Raw genomic sequence first — 27,490 nt, 5'->3', positions numbered from 1 at the left:
CTAGAAATGTATTGCTCCAGAAAATTATCCTGTACACTCTGTGCTTAGTGATATTAATCTTCTAGTTCATAACACAGGCTTTTATTTCTCCAAAGCAACCACTACATAGTTTTCACAAATATCTGTAATCTCTTTGAATGTTGTTCCTTCTGTCCTACTCATCCATCCATAGAAATACATGGCATAAGTAGGCCTTTTGGCCCATTGAGCTTGTGCTATCCATCAACCAATCATATCAACTAATTCTACTCTTGTTTTTTATTCTCAGCACTCCATCATCAATTCCCTCAGATTTCTACCATTCAGCTACACGTTAGGGTTAATATAACTTAACAACCTGCACACCTTGGGATGTAGGAGGAAGCCGGTGGGGGGTGGGGGAACCAGAGACCTTGGTGCCTCACCTACTCTTGGGGTTCTTGCAGGTAGAGTGATAAAAGACCAGTAGCCCATTCCTAGAATGAGAGGCTTGTTGTGAAGGAAGGGGGAAAGTTGGGCCTCCGGAGCTTAGAAATACAGATCGAAAGGTCTTTGGAAAGATAATGCTGGGAAGAGTTCAATCAATGGTGGAGTCTCTACCACAAAACCAAAATGAAGAGTTTCTTCCCTCCTTCCTCTAAAGTTGTGAATCTTGAGTTTTCTCTATGCCAGTGAGCTTCAAAGACAGAGTCATTCAGAACTCAGCTGTTTTCTTAGATTACAGGGCATTAAGATATAGCAAGTAAGTCAAGGAGAGTCTGAGATTGTCAGTTGACATCTTACTGTTCAATCTCACAGGTCTGCCTCTCCATCTCCTCTTGTTTTCTGATCAATATTACCTCAAAATATCCTGCAGCCGCTGCACTCGAGGAGCTGAAATATGATCTCACCACTTCTCATGAGGAAGTGGCTTGAATCTACTGAACAAGTAGTTCATTCCCATGGTAATGCAGAACTGGAAGTTCACCGTGTGTTTCTTAATACAAGTATAGAACTATAAGGAGAAATATACAATTTCCATCAGACCAGATTGACTTGCTTCTGTACCTTCTGTACTTACACAATTAAAGGTAGCTAGCCTCCTGACTCACCAAAATATCTCTGCACAGCCCAAGTCAGGAGTTTGATGGAATTCTTGCCTCTTTAATCCCAACAATATTCAGCCTATTTGTAGATTGCTGGGATTGTGCGTTAACAAGGAGTGAAGCTAAAGATCAGCAGATTCAGATTCTGAGGGATATGGGTGGGTGGCTAAATTGTTGAGATGGAAATCATGAAAGTATTGAATGCTGAGGTAAACATGGACCCAATATTTCCTCCTTCAGTTATAGTCTTATAAAAGGAACTAAAAATGGATCTAATTGTTGGATATTCCTGGGAAGAAAGTGGGGAAAAAAGGAACGATGGTGGAATTTGTGAATGAGAAGTGATAGGTATTATGACTTAATGGTTTCATTCAGTTCCACAATATTGGGGCAGCACAGTAGCATAGCAGTCATCATAATACTTTACAGTGCCAGCTGTAAGTTCAAGATTTGCTATCTGTAAGGAGTTTCGTGCATTCTCTCCACCGCACCACGGGTTTCCTTCAGTTTCCATTTCAAGTTAAGATTAGTAAATTATGAGCATGCTATGTTGGCACTGGAGATATGGCAACACTTGCAGCCTGCCTCCAGTCCAGTCTGAACACAAACAATGCATTTCACTGTATTTCCATTAAAGTGTGACGTTCACACCATCAGGCTGGAGGTTATCCAAACAGATTGGGGTGTCGCTGCTGCGTCATAGGAGGAGACCCTGGCCTGATACATTGGAATGGGAAGTCAAATTGAACAAACTCAATGAGTGAGCCTCCACAACTCCAAACTCAAGAATTCCAAAAGTTCACCACACAGTAGTTTTTTTTTTCCTAACTTTCTAAATCCCCACAGTAGGATCACCAGTGCAAGTGAAATTTTTATAGTTGGATTTCTCCATTATTGCAGTTATACATTATAAAGATCAATGTTGCCCTGATAAAATCTGTAGCCTATCTAATACAAATCCCTCCACAATCCAGAACTTTTGTATGAACAGCGGGATATCATATCCTGTGATGCATGTGACAGCATTGCGCAACATCTCAGACAGGCTCAGAAGAGTGGTTCAGAAGTGAAGACACTGCTGGAGAAAGGTTGCAACTCCTTGTCTGGAACCCAACGTTCTCTGGTGAGTTAATGGGGATGTGAAAGTGTACGTTTGGACTCCAACAGCAATGATGCCAGAAATTCATCTTCACTCAGAATTTCACTAAAATAATTTGTTTTTAAAGGTGTCCAGCAAACGTTCAAACACCTCCAGATTCTGCCCTTCCAGGGTGACTGGTGGAGATGCTGGGTTTGGTTGATGCGTGTGCGACACTCATGTTAAGAGTGAGTCAGCACATTGAAATGTCTGGTTACATTTTCCCAAAATATATTTGTTCAGCAAGAAGTCATGGATGGAAGATCCATCCCAGCTTCTCCAAGGCTCTCACAAGCCAGTCTTCTGATGCTTTAGATATCAAGACAAAACTGATAACTCGGAAAATAGAAAAGGCTTTCAAATTTGACAACGTCCCAGTGGTAGAACTGAAAGTCTGCTAACTTGAATAGTCGCATCTCTGGCCCCATTTCCATATTCAACTACTAAACTACTAATATGCACAATTGCCTAGGAAGTCCTTTTAATAAAAAGGCAAGAAAATCCAATCTAATCACTGCCTAGTAGGTTCACTCTGAGTTCTCCACAGAGTCTCAGAAGGAGAATTCAACAGCATTTTTCAGCAAACCGGACTCACCAACATTCAGATTGGGTTTCACAAGGACTTCACAAGCCAATACTGAGCTTGTCCAGAGAGCTGAATTCGAAACAATCTTCCATTGTAATGCCACAAGACATCGCAAAATGAGGCCATGCAGTCTGTTGGGTCTACTTTGACAATTTCCTGGCGTGACTGTGACTGGCAGGATGATCTCTCCTGGCTTGTGAATTGATGTAGTGGGGATTGGAAAAGCCAGCAAAGGAGTATCAGTAATTCCCAAACCTTCCCTGCGGTCTCCATACAGGAGCCTGCTGGTCAGAAGGATACTTGCTGCAGGATGGACAATGTTTAAATACATGTGGAACTGCCAAAGCTAATGAAGCAGTCTGTGCAGGAGATCTCCACGATCTATAAAATGCAATTCAGTTACGCACCCTGGCTACTCTGACAGTGCCACCCAAACCTGCATCTCCACTGACCTAGGCCAAGGTGCCTGAGAACGTCTGGCTTGGAAATACTGCCAGTCCTTCATTGTTAGTGTCTTTGAACACCCTGCCCAACTACATTGTGGGAGTACTGACCTAAAATAAAACCAGCCATGATCAAATAGACTTGATTGGCTGAATGACCTAATTCTGTTCTGGTCTTACGGTCTTGCCAGAGGAACGTTAGCACTTAAAAGAAGGGACAAGCAGTAAGTGTTAACCTTGCATCCACTCCCTGATTACAGAAAATATTTGTGCAACAGAGTGAAATGACTGTTAAAATTGAGAAGAAATCAAAAGTAGGTAGGAAGTCTCAAAGTGAAGTCTGGGCCCAGAGTGAGTTGTTAGGCAGCATGTTCTAGGCCCTGAGCCTTTTGCTGCAGTGGTACCTGGGTCCTAATGTGAGGTATGATCTGCTGGCCCAGGTAAACTGGAAAGACAGGGTGTCAGAATTGGAGGGAGAGCCAATTTTGCTCATTCTTCTGTGATGTTCACTCCTCTCTCCATGGCGCTGAGGATATGAGACTGCCCTGGCTGCTGTGTTTCATGAAGATTTGTCCCGCTAATATGATGAACTGAGACTGAGGCTTTGGGCCTAGTCCGGGCTGCTCCAAGGATTTGGATCTAAGGACTCAACTTGATTCGAAATGTTCTTGCTCGCTCCTATTGTTTGCATGAATTGTTTTTTTTTCCTTTCTCTATGCATCGGGTGTTGGTCTTTTTTTTAATTGGGTTATTTCAGGTATTTTGCTTTGTGCCTGTTTGTAACCAGACAAATCTCGAGGTTGTATAATTTTTACATTCTTTGATAATAAATGTACTTTGAAACTTCTTTATAGGAAGGATGTGGACCTTTGGAGAGCGGAGAGGGTGCAGAAAGGATTTACCAGGATGATGCCTGGACCAGAGGAAATGTCATATGAGGATAGGTTGGGTGAGCTAGGGTTTTTCTCTTTGGAGTGAAGGAGGATGAGAGGTGACTTGCTAGAGGTGTGGAAGATGGTGAGAGGTACACATCAAGTGTATTGCAAGAGACTTTTTCCTAGGGTGTAAAAAGCTAATACAAGGAGGCATAATTTTAAGCAGATTAGAGGAAAATATAGGAGAGGTAACATCTATATTTTTTTACACAGAGAGTGGTGAGTGCATGGATTGCTCTGCCAGAAGTACTGGCAGTGGCAAGTACATTAGGGGCATTTAAGAAACTCAGGTAAGGAGCCATTTGGGATGTCAGAGCAGATGCGGGTTCGGAGATGCAGACCTGGCTGCAGAGCATTTTACTGCCTGCTACTCCAAGGCATCGAAGTTGGTGCGCAAAGGTGGCATGCGGTATAACGGTAGGAGATTGTCTCGGATATTTCACTCTCTATTGAGCAATGATAATGTAGGCTGCCACAGCCTTTTACCCTTGTCTGGTGGCGTGACAGGCGACATGGGAGCTGTGCAGCCTCCATGTAGTGAGGACTAAGCCTCAATGATCAGGCTTGCCTGCTGCTGCTGGACCAGGTGAGAAGACGTGTGAGTGTTGTAGTGTGGCATCCGAGCTTGGCTGGGGACTGGCCTCTCCCGTTAGTGCCACTCTCCTGTGTTCGAGCAATGGAGTAACAGGCTGGACTCCGTGCGTTTGTGGACTGCTGGGAGACTGTACCATCTGAGTCTTGGACTATCTATATTATCTTTAATGAATATGCTTTTTTGCTTGCTATTTTGTGTGTTTGCACCTTGGCCTCAGAAGAACATTGTCTCATTCAGCTGTATCTATGTTTGTTTGAATGATAACTAGAGATGATTTGATTTGATTTTGATTAGGACCTCTAGATAGGCACATGAATGATAAAAAAATGATTATGTCGGAGGTAAAGGTTAGATTGATCTTAGAGTAGGTTAAAAGATCGGCACAACAATGTGGGCTGAAGTGTTCTATGTAATACTTCCCCATGCTCATCTGTAACTGTCTCATTTTGCTTTCTGGTAGTTGGTGTACACTGTACTGATGGTAAGAACAATGTACAGCAGAATTTGTTACTTCTACCTGGATGGAACTGATTTTCTTTGTTTGCTTTGGTCTTCTCAGTGTGAAAACTTCGTTCAATCTTACAAGAAAGAGCTTAGCAAATTGCTTCAAAAGTCCCAGGAGGAAAAGGACATTTGTCGGGTAAGTTTAAATGATATCCTTCAGTTTTTCTCCACGTTTGCAAAGAGGGATATTTTGTAATTACTGTTCAGATATTTCTTTATGGAAATGTTTAGTTGAAATAATGACTGCTTGCATTCACCATTATGAATCGTGAGACTGGTAGGTGATAATATGGAGGGAGCACAGGGGTCTTTGCTGCATGACAAGTTATGTGAGCTGCTGATCCTGTCTGCTGTGGCTCACACTAATTTGGGCTGTTTAAAATATCGCAGATAGTTAATGTTATTATTCCACGAGGATGTATCCCCCTTATTTTACAAAATGCCTTTGGAATTACAAATGGGCATGATTGATCCATTTGGAAAGCTAAAAAATCTGCAGATACTGGATCTCTGCACAACTGCAAAACGTTAGAAAAGCTCAGCAGGAGGAGAGGTAATATCTGGGGTCAGTGACCTTTAATCAGAAATGGGTAACTATTGTGGCTGAAGTTGGAGAGAACAAAGAACTACTGTAATAGTGGGAGCCAAGTGAGTCATGCAAGTAGTTAATAGGCTGAATTTCATGAAGCGAGTCCACAGCCACGAAGACGGTCGCGGCTTATCCAGGAGCCCATTAGTTGCAGGCCACTGCCTCAGTTCGGCACAGAGATGAGTAAGCTTCATAGAGCAGCGAGCTGAACACCAGCCCATAGGTTGCCTCCCGCCCCAACACCCTCACCATTTCAATTCAGCCCGGCGCTAAAATTGGCCAAACTTCAGTCTTTCCTCACTCTTGAATCGGGTCCCAGTCACTTCAGTACACTCTCAGGCCCAGAGCATGCTGCCTTAAGCTGGCCCATACCTGACCTTTTCAATTCTGCCTGGCACTTAAATCGGTTAGACCTCGGCTTGTTCCTCATTCTCGGGCCAAGGCCCTGCTGACTCAACTCTGCCTTGCCTATGTTCTGCTTTTTCAAATCAGCTCCAAGTCCGTCCAAGTATTGGCTCATTCCCTGCCTTTGGGCCTGGGTCCCCCTGTCTCAATTCAGCCCATACATGCCATGCTGCAACTGTCCAGCAGCTTCGAGAATTCAGTTCACACCTCAAAAATGCCCAGTTGTACAGGCAGTTCAAAAGCTCAGCTCTGAAACCTAAGTTATAAGCTATTGATTGCAGTGATCATTTGAGAAAAAGTGTAGTTAATAATATAGTTAATAGTGTAGTTAATAAAATGTAGTTAATAGTTGTGTTTGATGTCAGCAAATTGTTGCTGTACTTCACCAACGCCATCTTAAACTGGAACACGGCTACCTCAACTGCATCTCCTCCCAACTTGCTTCCCTCTGATGGCTCCATTCACCTGTTCTTAACCAAGGAAACTTACCCACCCGTGCTTCCATATCCACAGCTTCCTTCCCCTAGGGTCAACTACATCTGTTCCATTTCCTCCTTTTACACCCTCTCCCCTCCCCACACCAAAAATGGTTTCCCTGTCCACTTTGCAATGGTTTCCTGGTAATTTCCATTACCTCTGATGTCATGTCATCAAGAGACATCACCTTCCCATCCAGCATTCCAAAGGGATCATTCCTAACATAGTGGTTTATTCATCCACCTCCTGTCCTATTCACACCATTTTCCCTACAGCTGCAGGAAAAGTAACCCCTATCCATCTACTTCCTTCCTCACCAAAGGCCCCAGACATTCCATCCACAAGGGAGTGATTCCCATTTCCTTCCCCCAGACTTTGCTCATTGGGTGCTCACATTGTGGTTTCCTGTATATTGAAGAAAGCAAAGATGAATTGGCTGACCACTTCAGAGAACACGTCTGAGACGTCTGTAAGGACATCCTGAATTTCCGGCTGATTATTGCTTTAATTCTCCATCCTGCTCCAACTCTGAACTCTCTGACTTTGCCTTCATTTCTCCAATGTAACCCAACATAATCTTGGGGAAAAGAACCTTATTTTCCCATAGCTGTGCTACAGTCATCAGGGCTGAATATTGAATTCAACAATTCCAGGTAGCCAGCCAATATAGTTTGTGTCAAGACTGGCCAGTTGTGATGAGGCTTCATCAAATATAACATTTAATTCAAATTTCAAAGTAAGTGTATTATCATTGTGCAAATGTTAGCATGTACTCGCAAACACGAGAAGGGCTGCAAATGCTAAAAATTCAAAGCAACACACACAAAGTGCTGGAGGAACTCAGCAGGTCAGGCAGCACCTATGGAAAAGAATAAAGAGTCGATGTTTACTCTTTTCCATAGATGCTGAATTCCTCCAGCATTTTGTGAGTATTACCTTGATTCATTTTCTGACAGGCATTTACAGAAAAAAAAAGACATAATCAAATTTTACAAAAAGCTATCCATAAACAAAGGCCAGCTATAAACCAATAAGTAAAAGAAGATAAACTGTGCAAATAAAATTATAAAGAGCCCTTGAAAGTTATAGAATCAGTTAGGAGCAGTAGAGAATTTCTCACATTGATTTCTGTGTTATGTCTAGATGGCCCATTATAGGAAGGATGTAGAAGCTTCAGAGAGGGTACAGAGATTTACCAAGACATTGCCCAGATTAGAGAGCAGCCTTATGAGAATATGTTGAGCTAGCTGGGGATTTTCTCTTTGGAGAGGAGGATGAGAGGTGAAATGATAAGATGCATAGATTTAGTGGACAACCAGACTTTCCGAGGTGGTGGGGGGGGGGGGTAGTTGGGAATAAGCTAATATAAAGGAATCAGAATCAGGTTTTTTACCAACAGCATGTGTCATGAAATTTGTTAACTTAGCAGCAGCTGTTCACTGCAATAGATAATGTAGAAGAAGAAAAATAATAATAACACTTAATATAAAGTAAATCAATTACAGTATACATATATTGAATAGATTAAAAATTGTGCAAAAACAGAAATAATGCATATTTTTAAAAGTAAGGTAGTGTTCATAGGTTCAATGTCCATTTAGGGATCGGATGGCAGAGGGGAAGAAGCTGTTCCTGAATCACTGAGTGTTTGCCTTCAGGCTTCTATCTCTCCTACCTGATAGTAACAGTGAGAAAAGGGCACGCCCTGGCTACTGGAAGACCTTAATAATGGATGCTGCCTTTCTGAGACACCGTTCCTTGAAGATGCCCTGGGTGCTTTGTAGGCTGGTACCCAAGATATAGCTGACTAAATTTACATCCCTCTGCAGCTTCTTTTGGTCCTGTGCTGTAGCCCCCCCCCCCCCACCCCACCCCCCATACCAGACAGTGATGCAGCCAGTCAGAATGTTCTCCACGGTACATCTGTAGAAGTTTTTGAGTGCATTTGTTGATGTACTAAATCTCTTCAGACTTCTAATGAAGTATAGTTGCTGTCTTACCTTCTTTATAACTGCATCGATATGTCGGGACCACGTTAGATCCTCAGGAATCTTGACACCCAAGAACTTGAAACTGCTCACTCTCTCCACTTCTGATCCCTCTATGAGGATTGGTCTGTGTTCCTTCACCTTACACTTCCTGAAGTCCACAATCGGCTCTTTTGTCTTACTGACATTGAGTGCCAGGTTGTTGCTGTGATACCACTCCACTGGTTGGCATATCTCCATCCTGTACACCCTCTCGTCACCACCTGAGATTCTACCAACAATGGGTGTATTTATATTATTATATTATATTATTTATATAAATTCAGCAAATTTATAGATGGTATTTGAGCTATGCCTAGCCACACAGTCATGTGTATATAAAGAATAGAGCAGTGGGCTAAGCACACACCAGAGGCCCAGGTTCTGTAACTTCTCAATCAAGATTGTGGGAATGATGGTATTAAATGCTGAGCTGTAGTCAATGAACAGCACACTGACATAGGTAGTTGTGTTGTCCAGGTGGTCTAAAGCCGTGTGCAGAGCCATTGAGATTGCATCTGCCATTGACCTATTGTGGCAATAGGCAAGTTGCAGTGGGTCCAGGTCCTTGCTGAGGCAGGAGTTCAGTCCAGTCATAACCAACCTCTCAAAAGTATTTCATCACTGTATATGTGAGTGCTACTGGGTGATAGTCATTAAGGCCGCTCACATTATTCTTCTTAAGCACTGGTAAAATTGTTTCCTTTTGAAGCAAGTGGGAACTTCTGCCCAGAGCAGTGAGAGGTTTAACTTTAAGGTTTAAGGAGGAAAGTATAGGAGGTGAATTATTTTACCAATGTTGAGTGCATGGAACACAATGCCTGGGGTTCTGCTAGAAGCAGATTAATTTGGGACATTTAAGATGGATGATGGAAAAATTGAATGCTGTATGGGGAAGGAATGGTTAGATTGATTTTGTCATAAGTAAAAGGGTCAGCACAACATGATAAGCCGAAGGACCTGTACTGTTTTAAGTTCCAATGTTCCAAATCTTATTGTCCCAGCACATACTTTTGTCTGCCATTCCCTTTATTTACCTCAGTTCACATCTACAAACAGGTGAGCGACAATCAACAAACTGTGTCCACGGTCATTCTGCTCTCTACCCTTTGTTCTCTCAATAGGTTCAATAGGTACATTTATGTCAGAGAAATGTATTCAATATACATCCTGAAATTCTTCTTCTTTGCGAACGTCCACGAAAACAGAGGAGTTCCTCAAAGAATGAATGACTGTTAAATATTAGAACCCCAAACGCCCCTGAGCCCAACACCAAGCACTCAAGCATGCAGCAAAGCATCAATAAAGACACAGACTTGCAGTACCCCAAAGACAACTCATTTTCCTGGTAATTTGATCTCTCTCTCTCTCCCTCTCTCCCTCGCCCTCTCCCTCTCTCCCCCTCTCCCCCCTCCCTCCCTCTGTCTCTCTCTCTCCCCCTCCCTCTCCCCCTCCCTCTCTCTCCCCCTCCCTCTCTCTCTCTCTCCTTCTCCCTCTCTCTCTGTCCCTCTCTCCCTCTCCCCCCTCTCTCTCCCCCTCCCTCTCTCTCTCCCCCTCCCTCTCTCTCTCCCTCCATCTCTCTCTCTCTCTCTCCCCTCCCTCTCCCTCCCCCTCTCCCTCCTCCTCCTCTCCTCTCCTTCCTCTCTCTCTCTCTTCCCCCCCCCCCCAATAAGGGAAAAAGACAGGCTCACCTTTCAGGCCATGTCCTTGAGATATTGAAAAGCAGCCAGTTTTAAGCCCTGAGAGCGGGTCCCATTCCCACCGAGAACCAAAGTCAGAGAGTAACTCCGGGCCAGAGTCTTCAGAAGAACCTTGAAAAGGGAAAAGAGAGATATCAAAGATATAAATGTTTCTGAAGATGCAAACAGAGGAGTCGCCACTTAGCGCCATCTTGACTTCACTCCATTATTTTCCCAGTTGTTCTCTAATTAAATTACACTTGCTTCCAAACCTTTACTAGTTTCGGCGAAAAGTAATTTTAATCAACCTGAAGTGATAGTTTTGTTTATTTCTTCAGCTGCTGAATATTTCCAGCATGATCTTTTGGAGTTGTACAAACCCATAATGGTTCAAAATAATTTTAACTAGTGTAATGTTGCACATTTAGAACCATAGAATACTACAGCACAGTACAGGCCCTTCAGCCCTCCATGTTGTGCCAACCCATATAATCCTTTAAAAAAAGTACTAAACCCACACTACCCCATAACCCTCTAATTTTCTTTTATCCATGTGCCTGTCCAAGAGGCTCTTAAATACCCCTCACACAAGATGCTGGTGGAACTCAGCAGGCCAGGCAGCATCTATAAGGAGAAGCACTGTTGACGTTTCAGGCCGAGACCCTTCGTCAGGACTAGGGTCTCGGCCCGAAACGTCGACAGTGCTTCTTCTTATAGATGCTGTCTGGCCTGCTGTGTTCCACCAGAATTTTGTGTGTGTTGTTGTTTGAATTTCCAGCATCTGCAGATTCCCTGCTCTTTAAATACCCCTAATGTTTTAGCCTCCACCACCATCCCTGGCAAGTCATTCCAGGCACTCAGAACCCTCTGTGTAAAAAAAACTTATCCCTGAAGTCTCCCCTAAACTTCCCTCCCTTAATTTTGTACATATGCCCTCTGGTGTTTGCTATTGGTGCCCTGGGAAACAGGTACTGACTATCCACCCTATCTATGCCTCTGATTTACTGATAGGAACTGGACCTCTGTGTAAGGAAACAGACTGAACGACTGCTTGGAGAGAATGAATGTACTTGGGGACCAGCACAGTGGTGTAAGGACCGAAAAACAGCTGACAAGTGTCATGTAAGTAAACGTCATTTTTTGATGTGATACAGGAATAGTCTTAGCAGCCAGAGATACAAAAGAAGACAGTGGGTGACAAACAGATCTGATTGTTTATTTTTCCTCCTGGAGTATTGCACTGAACCAACAAAACTGGGATCCGAGAGCCTGCCTTTCACACTGTGGTCGCATCCAACTTAAAGACCTTAATATAATTTATACCAATATCAGGGGGGCTGCACTAGAGCCACCATGACTACAACAGGAACAAGGTATTCTGCAACGGTTATTTAGTGATAAAGCACAGATTAGGCCCTTCCAGGCACCGGCCCCGCAACCCCACGATCCCAATTAACCCTAACCTAGTTACAGGACAATTTTTGAATGACCAATTAACCTACCTGCTATGTCTTTGGAATGTGGGAGGAAACCGGAGCAACTAGGGAAACCCCACATATTTCATGGGGAGGACATACAGAGACAGGACAGCTCTGGAAATGAACTTTGGAATGCATCGAGCTGTAATAGTGTCATGCTTACCACTATACTATCGTGACATCAGATAGATAATGTATTATTTACTCTTTTCCAATGAAGCCCAATGCAATCTCAGGGAACAGAACCTCATTCTTCCACAAGTGTGTTACAGCTATCAGGAACAAAGATCAAGGAACGACTGCGCAGGCGCATGGATGCCAGTGAGTTAGACCAGCAGGAACAGTTTTAAAATAAGACAGCTTTATAGAGCGGGAGACAGAGTAGAAGGAGTCAGAACAGGAGGGCTTTGGCATTAATGGGGCTTCAGCGATAACAGGTTGAGGCAAGGTAAGTTACTTGTGAAGAATAGGAATAGAAAGTATGTCTGTGAGGCCGGTGTTCTGTACTGGGATGTGTTCAGATGTGGGATGTCCGGGAGACTGCCAGCATCCTGGACGGCAAGACCTGTGCCAGGTGCGTCGAGCAGCAGCTCCTTAGGGACCGTGTTAGGGAACTGGAGATGCAGCTCCATGACCTTCGTCTGATCAGGGAAAGTGAGGAGGTAATAGGAGCTATGGGCAAGTAGTCACACCGGGGCCTTAGGAAACCGATAAGAGGGTAACAGTCAGGAGAGGGAAGGGCAAGAGTCATATACTAGAGAGTACCCCTGTGGCTGTCCCCCTTTACAATAAGTACTCCTGGACTTCCCACATCTGACCTGGGGGAAGCAGCAGTGGCTGAGACTCTGGCACAGAGTCTGGCCCTGTGGCTCAGAAAGGTAGGGAAAGGAAGATTATGGCAGAAGTGATAGGGGACTCTATAGTTAGGGGGTCAGTCAGGCAATTCTGTGGACGCAGGAAAGAAACACGGATGGTAGATTGCCTCCCAGGTGCCAAGGTCCAGGATGTTTCTGATCATGTCCACGATATCCTGAAGTGGGAAGGTGAACAGCCAGAGATCGTGGTACATGTTGGTACCAACAACGTAGGTAGGAAAAGGGAGGAGATCCTGAAAACAGACTACAGGGAGTTAGGAAGGAAGTTGAGAAGCAGGACCTCAAAGGTAGTAATTTTGGGATTGTTGCCTGTGCCACATGACAGTGAGTATAGGAATAGACTGAAGTGGAGGATAAATGCGTGGCTCAGGGATTGGAGAAGGGGGCAGGGATTCAGATTTTTTGATCATTGGAACCTCTTTTGGGGCAGGCGTGACCTGTACAGAAAGGACAGGTTGCACTTGAATCTGAGGGGGCTAATATCCTGGCAGGGAGGATTGCTTAAGCTATTGGGGAGAGTTTAAACTAGAATCGCTGGGGGGTGGGAACAGAACTGAAGAGATGGAGGAAGGGGTGGTTTGCTCACAAATAGAGAAAGCTTGTAGACAGTGTGAGAGGGAGGATAGGCAGGTGATAGAGAAGGGATTCGCTCAGACTGATGGTTTGAGATGTGTCTATTTTAATGCAAGGAGTATCATGGACAAAGCGGATGAGCTTAGAGCATGGATCAATACTTGGAGCTGTGATGTTGTGGCCATTACCGAGACTTGGATGGCTCAGGGGCAGGAATGGCTACTTAAGAGTTCAAGGCTTTAGATGTTTCAGAAAGGACAGGGAGGAAGGCAAAAGAGGTGAGGGCAGGGTATTGTTGATCAGAGATAGTGTTACGGTGGCAGAAAAGGAGGAAGTCATGGAGGGATTGTCTACAGAGTCTCTATGGGTGGAAGTTAGGGACAGGAAGGGGTCAATATCTCCACTGGGTGTTTTTTTATAGACCACCCAATAGTAACAGGGACATCAAGGAGCAGATAGGGAGACAGATTTTGGAAAGATGCAATAATAACCAGGTTGTCATGGTAGGAGATTTTAATTTCCCCAATATTGATTGGCATTTCCCTAGAGCAAGGGGTTTAGATGGGGTGGAGTTTGTTAGGTGTGTTTAGGAAGGTTTTCTGACACAATATGTAGATAAGCCTACAAGAGGAGAGGTTGTACTTGATCTCCTTTACCATAGCATTGGAGAGGGACAGGAACAGACAGGTTTAATTGGAGTAAGGGAAAATATGAAGCTATTTGGCAGGAACTTGGAAACCTAAATTGGGAACAAATTTTCTCAGAGAAATGTACGGCAAAAATGTGGCAAATGTTCGGGGGATATTTGTGTGGTGTTCTGCATTGGTACATTCCAATGAGACTGGGAAAGGATGGTGAGGCACAGGAACCATGGTGTACAAAGGCTGCTGAAAATCTAGTCAAGAAGAAAAGAAAAGCTTATGAAAGGTTCAAGAAACTAGGTAATGATATGAATCTAGAAGATTATAAGGCTAGCAGGAAGGAGTTTAAGAATGGAATTAGGAGGGCCAGAAGGGGCCATGAGAAGGCCTTGGCAGACAGGATTAAGGAAAACCCCAAGGCATACTACAAGTATGTGAAGAGCAAGAGGATAAGTTGTGAGAAAATAGGCCCAATCAAGTGTGACAGTGGAAAAGTGTGTATGGAGCCAGAGGAAATTGTGGAGGTACTTAATGAATATTTTGCTTCAGTATTCTCTACAGAAAAGGATCTTGGTGATTGTAGGGATGACTTACAGTGGAATGAAAAGGTTGAGCTTTTAGACATTAAGAAAAAGGATGTGCTGGAGCTTTTGGAAAGCATCAAGTTGGATAAGTCACTGTGATCCTTCCTTGGGTAGGGAAACTGAACCTGTATGTAATTCAAATGCAGTCTCACCAGGGATCTAAATAATTAGAGGAAGACATCTCTATACTTGTACTCTGACTTTTTTTTCGCTGTGGGCTAAAGTAACATTTATCTTAATTACTCGGTATGCCCTCACGTTAACTTCTTGTGTTCTTTCACAAAAGAAAAGTTAGGAGGGGTAGTAGGACACTCCATTTCTCAAGCCTGCCCCACCGTTCACTATGATATATGCCCGCCTCAACTCCTTTTCTGTGCCATTTTCTTGATCTTTCAGATACACCTTGCAGTTATCTCTCTACTTAAAAAAACACATTGACCTTCTTGTCACGCAGCATGCCATATGCAGCCAAAATGGTGACAAGACACAGTAGCATAGCAGTTATCCTAATGCTACTACAGTGCCAGTGACCCAGATTCAATTTCACCATTGTCTACAAGGAGCTTGTACATTCTCTTCATGACTGCGTGAGTTTACTCCAGGTGTTCTGGTTTCCCCACATTCCAAAGACCTGCTGGTTACTAGATTAATTGGGCGTATGGGTGCAATTGGACAGCATGGGCTCATTGGGCTGGAAGGGTCTGCTACCATGCCGTATCACTAAATAAAATTAACAAACATAGAAACGTAGAAAACCTACAGCAGAATAAAGACCCTTCGGCCCACAATGCTGTGCTGAACATGTACTTAATTCAGAAATTACCTAGGGTTACCCATAACAGGTTATAATCAATCTAGAGGAACTTAAGAAAAATGTAAGCAATTTTAAAGATCAGGTGCTTGTAAAATGAAAGAGTATTGTGAATTTGATAATACAAAAATATCTTATTTCTATTTGGATTTTTTTTTAGGCTGTTGATTACTGTAAGAAACACCGCTGGAAACAGGGCTAATTTCATATCACTGGTGGAAGGCAACAGAAATTGAATACTTAAAAAAATGCAAAGGCTCTTCCTTTAGTACCAGTTAAATGATGATTCTGCTTGTGTGTTTGCATGTTTCCTTTAAGCAATTTTGTGTTGCTGTAGCTTGTGCATTCAATGCAATCTCTTTTATTGTGAGATGTTACAGAGACGAGATTATTGGTAATCCTTTACTTCCAGCGAATCAACATTGCCAGATGCTATATACGCAGAGTTTCAATGACAAATATTGATTGGGGTTTTGATTTCATCAACTGTAAAAATTCAGCAGACTAAAGTGCTTTAAAATCATGTTCTGTTTCTTAAATAAGCTTTTAGAGTTGTGGTTCATTCTCGTACCCTTCAATATCTGGCTGCTGAACCTGCCTCAAGTAGTCAGTCATACAAGGCTCAACACTTCCCTGCTGTAGAAGGCATCATAAACAAATCAACTTGAGAACACAGCCTTTCCTACCCAAACAAAACATGACACCACAGCAGATATATCAACACAGCCCTGTGGTCAGCCCTTCCATCATTTGAGGTTCCTATATGCAAACATTTTCCTCAAAGTGGAGTCCAGTGACCCAGAGGGACAAAATTGGTACTCTGGAAGATCACAATGGTAATCCATGTGTGGAGCCAAAACAGATGGAGGAGATCTTAAATGCATTTCTTGCATCTGTACTTACTCAGGGGATGAATACAGAGGCAAAGCAACATCAACTTTATGGACCCTGTACAGATTACAGAGGAGGAGGTGTTTGCTACCCTGAGGCAAATCAGGGTAGATAAATCCCCAGGGCCTGACAAGATGCTCCTTCAGACCCTACGGGAGGCAATTGCGGAAATTGCCAGAGCCCTTGCAGAGATATTTTAAAAAGGGAACATGAGGAGAAACTTCTTCACTCAGAGGGTTGTGCGAGTGTGGAATGAGCTGCCAGCACAAGTGGTGCATGCAAGCTCAGTTTCAATGTTTAAGTGAAGTTTGGATGGGTACATGGATAGTAGGGCTATGGAGGGCTTTGGTCCCGGTACAGGATGGAAGTAGGCAGTTTAAGTGGTTTCAGCATGAACTAGTTGGGCCAAAGGGCCTGTTTCTGTTCTGTACTTCTCGATGATTTGATGTCAAAACACAATGCCATAGCAAAATGTCAACACAACCCAACAGTCCGCTTCTTCCTCATTTGACTTTCCTATAAGGAATCCATCTTCCCCGCTATAGAATGCTGGCCAGTGACCCAGATTTAAACCTAAACCTCCGACCGTTTGGAGGTTACATGTTCCTGCTGTGACCATGTGGCTTTTGCTCAGGTGCTGTTAGTTTCCTTCCACATCCCACAGATGTTCAGGTTTGTAGGTTGAAGTCCCCAGTAAACTGTCCCTAGTAGAATCTGAGGAGAATAACAACAGGATTGTGTAGGGTTCATGCAAAGATGTACTCTATAGTTGAGACAGACTTGGGATGTCAATGGCCTGCTGCCTTGTTCTGTGTGACTGTGCAACTCTGAACTATAAAACTATAAATTTAATTAGTTTTCCATTATCCAAAGTGTGCCAGGGTAAGGGTATGCACAAAACAAACAGTTCCCTGAGGACCAAATCCTGATCAAATAAGATTGTCGATCACCACCATCCGGGCTTGTACATTTGTTAGACACAAAGTAAAAGCTATATCTGCAGAAAGCAAGGAATTGGAACTAGCAATAGAGAAGTAGATTAAAAAATATATATATAATAATGCCAAATGCTTAAAAATATACACACATATGGCATTACTCTTCAGGTGGCTAAGGCTTGTTCAGTTATATCAACAACGCAGCATTCATACTGACACCAATTGCTCAATGCTTAAACAATTCTGAAAATTTTATTTACCCTGGTTGACAGAAATGAGCTGAAAGGTAGGAAGCAGACAGGGAAATATTTCAGTGATAATTTTTACTCTTGCTCTATTTTATAAAAATTATTTCAACCAATCCAAAAAACACCCCAAATCCCCAGACCACCCTCCTTCAGTGTTCAGGACTGACCAAAGGTCTTACGCAGTTGAATCCACTCAAAAACATTTTACAAAATTAAGACCTGGGAATCACACACTGATGTTTCCAGCCTGAAACAAGACAAACAGCCAGTTTCTGCAACCTGGAATGGCTGTAAAACACAGTAAATTATCTCTCTTCTCAGCTCTGCAACATTTGAAACATCAGCCAGAATGCTTGAACAAAATAAGGCAAGGTCATAACAAAAATACAGTGAGTTCTGCAACATCCTATGGGAATCATTGTCAGTGTTCCAGCGAACAGAACGCAAGGACAAAACTGAAGAGAACAGTTGATTAGATCAGTTGGTGCCATTTCCAGGCAAATTAAATAATTGCTGCTGTTGCATGGCACTCTGTCAAATGAGACTCATTCCATCAAAATAGTCATGGCAATACCTCCAGGTAGCAGGATCTGAGTTACTGTACTCCCTTCACAAGTCAGTAGTGAACTTCCTGTTCTTTCCTTTAGACATGCAGCAGCAGAGGTGGGAAATCACTTTGCATCAATGACAAATCAGTTCAATCCATATCTGCCGAACACTGGGATATAGTCAGAGTTTGGTTCAGCTATTGCCAACAGCTTCCAGATCTGCTCATGTCAAGGCTGCGATAATCATGTGTCAGCTGATTCTCCCTGTAATTTCTGTTTTTTTAATGTATCACACTGTGCTGCTGCCACAAAGCAACAAATTTCGTGACATATGTCAGTGATAATAATTCTGATTCTGATCGTGAACTATGCACCTGAGCAGCAGCATCATGTTTTTCCACCCAAAACTGTTCACAATACTTTAAGTGAGGCCTCACCAGCACTTAAGAAAGACTTAATGTCATATCCTTGCTTTTATATTCTAGTCCTCTTGAAATGAATGCTAACATTGCAATTGCCTTCCTCACCACAGACTCAACCTGCAAATTAACCTTTAGGGAATTCTGCAGAAGGGCCCCCAAGTCCCTTTGCGCCTCTGATTTTTAAATTTTCTCTCCACCGAGGAAATACTGTCCTTTCATTTCTTCTACCAAAGTTCATGACCATATACTTCCCGACACAATATTCCATCTGCCACTTCTTTGCCCATTTTTCTAATATGTCAACGTCCTTCTTAGCCTCTCTACTTCCTCAAAACTACCTTCCCCTCCAAGTTTACAACAAAGTCATCAATTCCATCATCCAAATCATTGACATATAGCGTAAAAAGAATCGGGACAACACACACTAACTCCTGTGGAACATCACTAGTCAACAGCATCAAATCAGAAAAGGCTCCCTTTATTTCAACTCTTTGCCTCCTGCCAATCAGCCACTGCTTTATCCATACTAGAATCTTCCCTGTAATTCTATGGGCTCTTATCTTGTTAAGCAGCCTTATGTATGGTACCTTGTCAAAGGCCTGCTAAAAATCCAAGTACATATCAACCAATTCTCCTTTTGTCTATCCTGCTTGTTATTTTTTCGAAGAATTCCAACAGATTTTTCCTTGAGGAATCCATGCTGACTATGGTCTAATTTATCATGTGAATCCAAGTACCCCAAAAACCTGATCTTTAACAATCGACTCCAACATCTCCCAACCACTGAGGTCAGGCTAACTGGCCTATAATTTCCTTTCTTCTGCCTCTCTCTCTTGAAGGGTGGAGTGACATTTGCCATTTTCCAGTCTTCCAAAACAATTTCAGAATCTAGTGATTCTTGAAAAATCATTGCTAATGCCTCCACAATCTCTTCACCCATGTCTTTGAGAACCCTGGGGTGTGCACTATCTGGTCCAGGTGATTTATCTACATTCAGACCTTTCGGTTTCCCAAGAACCTTCTCTCTAGCTTTTGTAACTACACACCCTTCATGCCCCCAATGCCTGGAACTTCCACTGTACTGCAAGTGTCTTCCAGAGAAAAGACTGATGCAAAATACTTATTCAATTCATCCTTGTCCCCCATTACTACCTCTTCAGCATCATTTTCCACTGGTCCAATATCCACTCCCACCTCTCTTTTACACTTTAAGTATCTGAGGAAACTTTTTGTATGCTCGATAATATTATTTGCTAGCTTACTTTCATTTTCCATCTTTATCTTCTTAATACCTTCTGTTTGTATTTAACCTTCTGTTTGTATTTAAAAGCTTCCTAGTCCTCTAACTTCCCACTAATGTTTATTCTATTATATGTCCTTTCTTTGGCTTTTATGTTGGCTTTGATTTCCCTTGTTAGCCATGGTTGTGTCATCTTGCCTTTAGAATACTTTTTCCTCTTTGGGGTGTAATTATCCTGTGCCTTCCAAAATTCCTGCTCTCTGGTGTCATCCCTGCCAGTGTTCTTTTCCAATCAATTCTGGCAACTCCTCCCTCATGCCTCTGTAATTTCCTTTACTCCACTATAATACTGATGTATCTGACTTTACCTTCTCCTTCTCAAGTTTCAGGGTGAATTCAATTATATTATTATCACTTGCCCCTAAGGGCTCTTTTAATCTAATCTCTCTAATCAATTCTGGTTCACTGCACAACACCCAATCCAGAATAACTGATCCTCCAGTGGGCCCAACCATGAGCTGCTCTAAAAAACCATCTCGGAGGCATTCTAGAAATTCCCCCACTTGGAATCCAGCACCAACCTGATTTTCCCGATCTCCCTGCATATTGAAATCACCCGTGTCTATTGCAACATTGCCCTTTTGGCATGCAGTCTCTATCTCCCATTGTAATTTGTAGACCACATCCTTACTACTGATTGGGAGTCTGTATATAACTAGCATCAGAATCTTTTACCCCTGCAGTTCCTTAGCTCTATCCACAATGATTCAACACCTTCTGACCCCTGATCACCTCTTTCTAATGATATAATTTTATTTTTTACAAATAGAGCCACGCCACCCAGTCTGCCTTCCTGGCTATCATTTCGATACAATGTCTGTCAATTTTCTTCACCTTTCACATTGCAACTCATCCTGTTGACTGCAATTTTGCCCCTTCATCAGCCTCACCTTGCTCGGAGTCTGACTACACACTGCCTCTGTTTGTAAACCAACTACCTCATCTTCAGCACTATCACTCCAGTTCCAGTTGCACTGCCAAATGAGTTTAAATCCACTCAATCAACTGAAGTCAACCTGCCCACAAGGATATTGATCCCCCTTAAGTTCAGTCTCCCCGTTTGTATGGGTCATGCCATGCCCAGATGAGATTCCAATTAGACATCAATCTGAATGCACCAGTTCCTCACCCATGCATCCACCTGCCAAATCATCCAATTCTGACCCTCACTGGCAAAGGCAGCAATCCAGAGATTACTTCTTTAGAGGTCCTGTTTCTCAGCTTTCTGCCTAACTTCCTAAAATCTCTCTTCGCTACCTCCTCACCACGTATACCTATATCATTGCTAACAATATGTACCAACACTTCTGAATGCTCACCCTCACCCTTGAGAGAAATAATGGGAAGAAGCAACGCACACACATTGCTGGAGGAACTCAGCAGGCCAGGCAGCATTTATGGAAATAAACAAACAGTCAACGTTTCAGGCCAAGACTCTTCTTCAGTCCTGAAGCCTCAAATAAAGTAATCATTTGTAGCAAGATGTCAATTACTTGTAAATCTTGCCGCTCGTACCACTTCCCTGTACCCTGACAGGAGTGCACAAAAAGTTGAAAGCATTATATTCTGCAAGAATGTTACTTATGTAAGCAAAAATTGCACATAGTATCATGTGTCAGGTCAAACAATTAATTGCAGTATTTCCCAGTTTACACACTCAGACCAACCAGTACAGATCTTGAGGTAAGTAATATGCAAATAAAACTTGGACTGGAAATCAAAAAAGAAACACATAAAAAAGTTATAACACATTATGAAGCTATTACTGTCATGTTCATTGATGATGAACCTCCCAACATAACCACGCACATCTCATTTCTTCAAAGACCCTCTATGACAGGAATTTCTGTTGCCAGAGGATGGTGAATCTGTGGAATTAATTGTCACTGGTGGCTACAGAGGCCAAGTCATTGGGTATATTTTAAGCAGAGATGGATAGATTCTTGATTTCCCTGTGCCAAAGGTAACAGGGAAAAAGCTTTTAGGCTTGTGGATTATTGGGATTTCTTCTGAGAAAGGTCTGATCTGTACAAAAGGGATGGGCTACATCTGAACCAATATTCTTGTGGGCAGGTTTGCTAGAGCTGATAGGGTGGGTTATAACCAATTTGACAAGAGGATGGGAACTGGAGTGATAGGGCTGAGGACAGAGATGTTAGTTTACAAGCAGAGGTTGTGTATAGTGAGACTGTCAGGAAGGACAGGCAGATGATAGAGCAAAATTGCAGTCTGTGGGATGGGTTGCAGTGTAACGGACAAAATGGAAAAGTGACAATTACAGGACTGAAGGTGTTACGTTTGAATGCACACAAGATATGGAATAAGACAGATGATCTTTTAGTGCAGTTAATGATTGGCAGGTATGATGCTGTAGGTATCAGAGAATTATGGCTGAAAGAAGGTTGTGGTTGGAAGCCTAATATCCAAGGATATGGAATTTAGAATCTATCAAAAGGACATGCAGGTAGGCAGGGAAGGAGGAGTAGCTCTGCTGGTAAAAAATCAAATCAAATCTTTAGAAAGAGGAGACATAGGATTAGAAGATGTAGAATCCTTTGGGGTAGAGTTAAGTAACTGCAAGGGTAAGAACGATAGGGCTGAGGGAGTTATTTATAGGCCCCCGAAAAGTAGCCAGAATTTGGTCTACAAATTACAGCAGAAGATAGAAAAAGCATGTCAAAAAGGCAATTTTATGATAGTCATGGGGGATTTCAATATGCAGATAGATTGGGAAAATAAAGCTGATGCTGAATCCCAAGAGAATCCCAATTTGTGGAGTGCCTCCAAAATGGCTTTTTGGAGCAGCTTATGATTGAGTTCCCTAGGGAATCAGCAATTCTGAACGATGTTGTGTAATGAACTGGATTTGATTAGGGAGCTTAAGATAAGGAACTCTAAAGTAACAGTGATCATAATATGATAGAATTCACCCTGTAATTTGAGAGGAAGAAGCTGAAATCTGATGTATCAGTATTGCAGTGGAGTAAAGAGAATTACAGATGCATGAGAAAGCAGCTGGCCAAAGTTGATTGGAAGGGGACACTAGCAGGGATGATGGCAGAGCAGCAGTGGCAGGGGTTTCTGAGAGCAAATCAGAAGGCACGGGATAAATACATCCCAAAGAACAGGAAGTATTCTAATGGCAGGTGATGCAACCGTGGCTGACAAGGCAAGTCAAAACCAACATAAAAGCAAGAGAGAGGGCATATAATTGAGTAGAAATTAGTTGGAAGATAGAGAATTGGGAATTTTAAAAAACAACAGAGGCAACTAAAAAAACATGGGGGGGAGATGAAATATGAATGTAAGTTAGCTAATAATAACAAAAATGCACCAAAGGCTTTTTTCCAGATATATAAAGAATAAGATAGAGGAGAGAGTAGATATTGGACAGCTGCAAAATTCTGCTGGACAGGTGGCAATGAGGGACAAAAAATGGCAAAATGAATGAGTATTTTGCAACATTCTTCACTGGAAGGCACTAGTAAGATGCCAGAGGTTTGAGAATGTCAAGGGGAAAAGTGAGTGGAGTTGCTATTACTAGGGAATAATGCTCGGGAAACTGAAAGGTCTGAAGATAGATAAGTCACCTGGACACAATGGACTACATCCCAGAGTTCTAAAAGAGGTAGCTGAAGAGATTATAGTAGCATTAGAAATGATCTTCCAAGAATCAATAAGAGTCTGGCATGGTTCAGGGGGACTGAAAAATTGAAGATGTCACTCCATTCTTCAAGAAGGGAAGGGAATCAGAAGAAAGGAAATTATAGGCCTGTTAGCCTGACCTCAGTGATTGGGAAGATGTTGGGAGTAAATTGTTGAGGATACGGTTTGGGGGTATTTGGAGGCACATGACAAATTAGGCCAAAGTCAGCGTGATTTCCTGAAGTTAAAATGTTGCCTGACAAATCTGATAGAATTCAATGAAGAACAAACAAGCAGGATAGACAACGGGAAAATCGGTGGATGTTTTGCACTTGGATTTTAAAAAGGCCTTTGACAAGGTGGTGCACATGAAGCTGCTAAACAAGATAAGAGCCCAGGGTAATACAGGAGAGATACTAGCATGGATAGTGTGTTGGCTGATTGGCAGGAGGCAAACAGTGGGAATTAAGGGGGCTTTTTCTGGTTGGCTGCCGGTGACTAGTGGTGTCCCACAGGGGTCTGTGATGACGAAGTAGATGGCTTTGTAGCCAAATTTGCAAGCAATATAAAGATAGGTGGAGGGGCAGGTAATGATGAGGAAGCAGAGAGGCCACAGAAGGACTTTGACAGATTAGGAGAATGGGCAAAAAGGTGGCAGATGGGATACAATGTTGGGAATTTTATGATTATGCACTGTGGTAGAAGGAATAAAAACATAGACTATTTTCTAAATGAGGAGAAAATTCAAAAATCCAAGGTGCAAAGGGATTTGGGAGTCCTCTTGCAGGGTTCCCTGAAGGTTCATTTGGATGTTGAATGGGTGAAGAAGGCAAAATCATTTCAAGAGGACTAGAAGGATGAAGAAAGAATGCGTTGACACTGGAGAGTGTTCAGAGCAAGTTCACGAAAATGATTCTAAAAATGAAAGGCTTATCATATGAGTATCAATCGAAGATATTGGGCTGGTACTTGTTGGAATTTTGAAGAATGAGGGGAGATCTCATTGAAACCCATCGTATGTTAACAGGCCTAGGGAGAATGGATTTTAAGAGGATGTTTCTTTTGGGGGGAGGGGGAGGAATGGTCCAGGACCACAGGCCACAGACTCAAAAAGAGGGACGTCCATTTAGAACAGAGATGAGGAATTTCTTTAGTCAGAGGGTGGTAAATCAGTGGGATTCTTTGTCACAGGTGGCTGTGGGGGCAGGTCAGTGGGTCATTTAAGGTGCAAGTTGATAGGTTCCTGATTAATTAGGGCATGAAAGGTTATGGGGAGAAAGCAGGAGAATAGGGTTAAGAGGGAAACGGATCAGTCATAATGAAATGGTGATCAGATTTGAAGGGCCGAATGGCCTAATTTTGCTCCTATGTCTTATGGCTTTTTGCACTTGTTATCTATCGGGTCAATAAGTTCCAGACTCTACTATTCTCTATGTGAAAAAGGTTTCCTCACCTTTGCTCTAAATACTTCCTCCAATTACTTTTAAATCTCTGTCCTCTGGTGTTTATCACCCTTACACTAAAGGAAATATGGTCTTCCTTTAGTTCAACAGATTTTTATACACCTCTATTCCCAATCAATCTTTCTCACAGCTGAATTTTCTATAGTCTTAGCAAAATTCCTCTTTATCCCCTCCATTACTCTACTAAACAGAACTGTATACAGTCAAGGTAATGTCCCAAAATAACTTACCTGCTCTTCTAGTCCACCTCTCAGCTAAAAGGGGAAAGCAACAAACAAAATGCCTTCTTTAACCATGTTATTTTCCTATAGAACAGGAAAATAGCTCAGAGAACTGGACAGGGCAAAGGCTACAAAAATGAGCACCTTCCCGAGCTGTAGAACTGAACACGGAAGACCCGTGCTCCAGAGCGACGTTATATCTCCAGCTAAACCATTCCAGTACAGTTACAACACTAGCATCCACCTGACAGTGTGGAAAATTCCTCAGGCATCCACATGAAAAGCAGGGCAAATCCAATCCGACTCATTGCCGGAAAATAAATAAAGAGTAGATGTTGGAATATGAAACAAAAATTGCTGGAAAAACTCAACCAGTCAACTAACATCTGTGGAAGAGAAATCAATTAATGTTTTGAGTCCATAAAACAAAGGAACAGAATTAGACCATTCAGCCCATTGAGTCTGCTCTGCCATTCCATCATGGCTGATTTATCATTGCTCTTAAACCCATTCTCTTGCCTTCTCCACGTAACCTTTGATGCCCTTACTAATCAAGAACATATCAACCTCTGCTTTAAATATACCCAATCAACTGGCATCCATAGCCATCTGTGGCGATGAACTCCAAAGATTCACCAATACTAAGGGATCCTTCTTCAGAGTTGGGGAGAAGGGGTTTACAGTTTTCAAAGCACAGATGAAGAGAGGGTGTTGGGGAGGTGAACCTCAAGGCAAAAGACCAAGTGGAGACAAGTCAGATCAGTTGATCATCTGTCCTCTGCTCCCCTTTCTGCATTTCACAGAGACCATTCACTGGGGCTCACCAGTCCATGCTCTCACCACCACGCCTCGTCCAAAGGCACCTTCTGAGGAGAGCAAATCACCTCTTCCCTTCCCTCCATCTAAGGGCCCAAACAAGTGAAGCAACAATTCACTTGAACTTCTTCCAATCTAGTGCATTACATTTGATGTTCACGCCATTGTCCGCACTGCGTCAGAGAAACCAAATGCAGATTGGGTGATTGCTCTGTGGAATGCCTGTGTTCTGAATGCAGCACGACACTGAGCTTCCTGTTGTACGTCAGTTTTATTCTCAATTCTGCTCCCATTCTAACTTGTCTGTATGCAGCCTCTTCCACTGCCGTGGTGAGGTCCAATTCAAGCTAGAAGAACAACATTTTAACTTCTGTCACAGAACTTTGCAACCCTCTAAATTTTCTACCTTGGTGTAAAACTGCTCTCTGGTCACTTCCCACCATTATATTTATCTGTCTTTCATGGCTTTCTTAAATGGTCTTGTGCACTCAGGACTGATGTTGCTTATCACCTGCTCGACTGGTTGAGTTCTTCCGGCTTTTTTATTTCAGGATAATAGATGAGCTCATTTCTATTAGCTTTTCTATAAAAGATAGGAAAAGCCAATCTGCTGAGTAGGCATCTCAGTCTGAAACAAAGCGCTGAAAGGTGTCAATGGCAGTCCTTTCAAGTGACACTTAATAATAATCTGCTACCAATACTTTGAGTTTCATCAGGACCACTCATCGCCAGACCTCTTCACAGCCCTGATCCAAGTGTGAGGAAGGATTGACTGCCCTCCATTTTATGGGATCATTTGACTGACGGCAAAACCTAGGAGCCCTGTGCACTGAAATCAATGGCATAAATGGGAACAGACTCCAGTGTCTGCTGTCCAACATTGCACAAAGGAAGATGACTGTGGTTGTTTAAAGTACAAATACACAGCCACCTCATTGGTGATCATTCAATCAGAAGTACATTGGCTGCATGACGCTCACATGCTTTTGCCATGCCTCAGCCAATCCCTCATTGTTGCTGGTTGCAGTCTTGGAACTTCCACCCTCCAGCACTGTGGGAGTACTTTTGCCAAAAGAACAGTAGCAGTTCAAGGTGTCAGCTTACCACCACTGTGTCAGAGACTGTGAGTGACAGGCAATAAGCTCTGACCTTGCAGGGTGCCTGGGTGGTGCACTCAGATCCCAATTTACAAATAAATATATATTTTTTAAGATATGCTGAAACTGTATACAGCATTAATTAGCCTGGGTAGAGTGTAGAATTTTGGTCACAAAGCTAAAGAAAAGCCACAATAGTACAAGTGAACCTAATGTCAGCTAACCGCAGGCCCATGACTGCTGTTTGCTAAGCCTGGGCTTGAGTCAGTAGCTTGGTAACTGCCATGCTGGCATAGTCAACCTCAATGTGTACGGCCTCAACAGCTGGCCATAAGAACCAACCAGCCATGGCATTAATTTTCCCCTTGATTTGTTGTATTTCATTTATGAACTCTGATACGTAGGCCAGGTGGCATAGTTGCTGTGCAGACCAAGGGTTTGATATTCTAGTTATCATGTGCACAAGGGGTTTGTGGTCAACGAACACTGTGAAATGG

At 42.7% G+C, this 27,490-nt stretch overlaps 1 protein-coding gene across 2 annotated transcripts in view; it reads left to right on the top strand.

Annotated features, from left to right (window-relative positions):
• Positions 1-16,267, top strand: part of LOC132391274 (prosaposin-like) — a 67,678-nt gene extending 51,411 nt beyond the window's left edge. Inside the window, exons 1-5 of one of the 2 annotated variants that reach the window (XM_059964233.1) lie at positions 149-923; positions 2,039-2,187; positions 5,321-5,401; positions 11,454-11,564; positions 15,565-16,267. In XM_059964233.1, coding sequence (XP_059820216.1) covers positions 860-923; positions 2,039-2,187; positions 5,321-5,401; positions 11,454-11,564; positions 15,565-15,606 — 447 coding nt within the window. In that variant the 5' untranslated portion in view covers positions 149-859 and the 3' untranslated portion in view covers positions 15,607-16,267. Of the gene's footprint in view, positions 1-148; positions 924-2,038; positions 2,188-5,320; positions 5,402-11,453; positions 11,565-15,564 lie in introns of those variants that run through there. The other variant, XM_059964224.1, reaches the window with a different exon arrangement.
• The last annotated feature ends 11,223 nt before the right edge of the window (positions 16,268-27,490 follow it).

Source organism: Hypanus sabinus, chromosome 1 (genome assembly GCF_030144855.1).
Source record: "Hypanus sabinus isolate sHypSab1 chromosome 1, sHypSab1.hap1, whole genome shotgun sequence".
Taxonomy (NCBI): Eukaryota; Metazoa; Chordata; class Chondrichthyes; order Myliobatiformes; family Dasyatidae; genus Hypanus; species Hypanus sabinus.
This window is presented reverse-complemented; position numbering and strand designations above follow the sequence as displayed.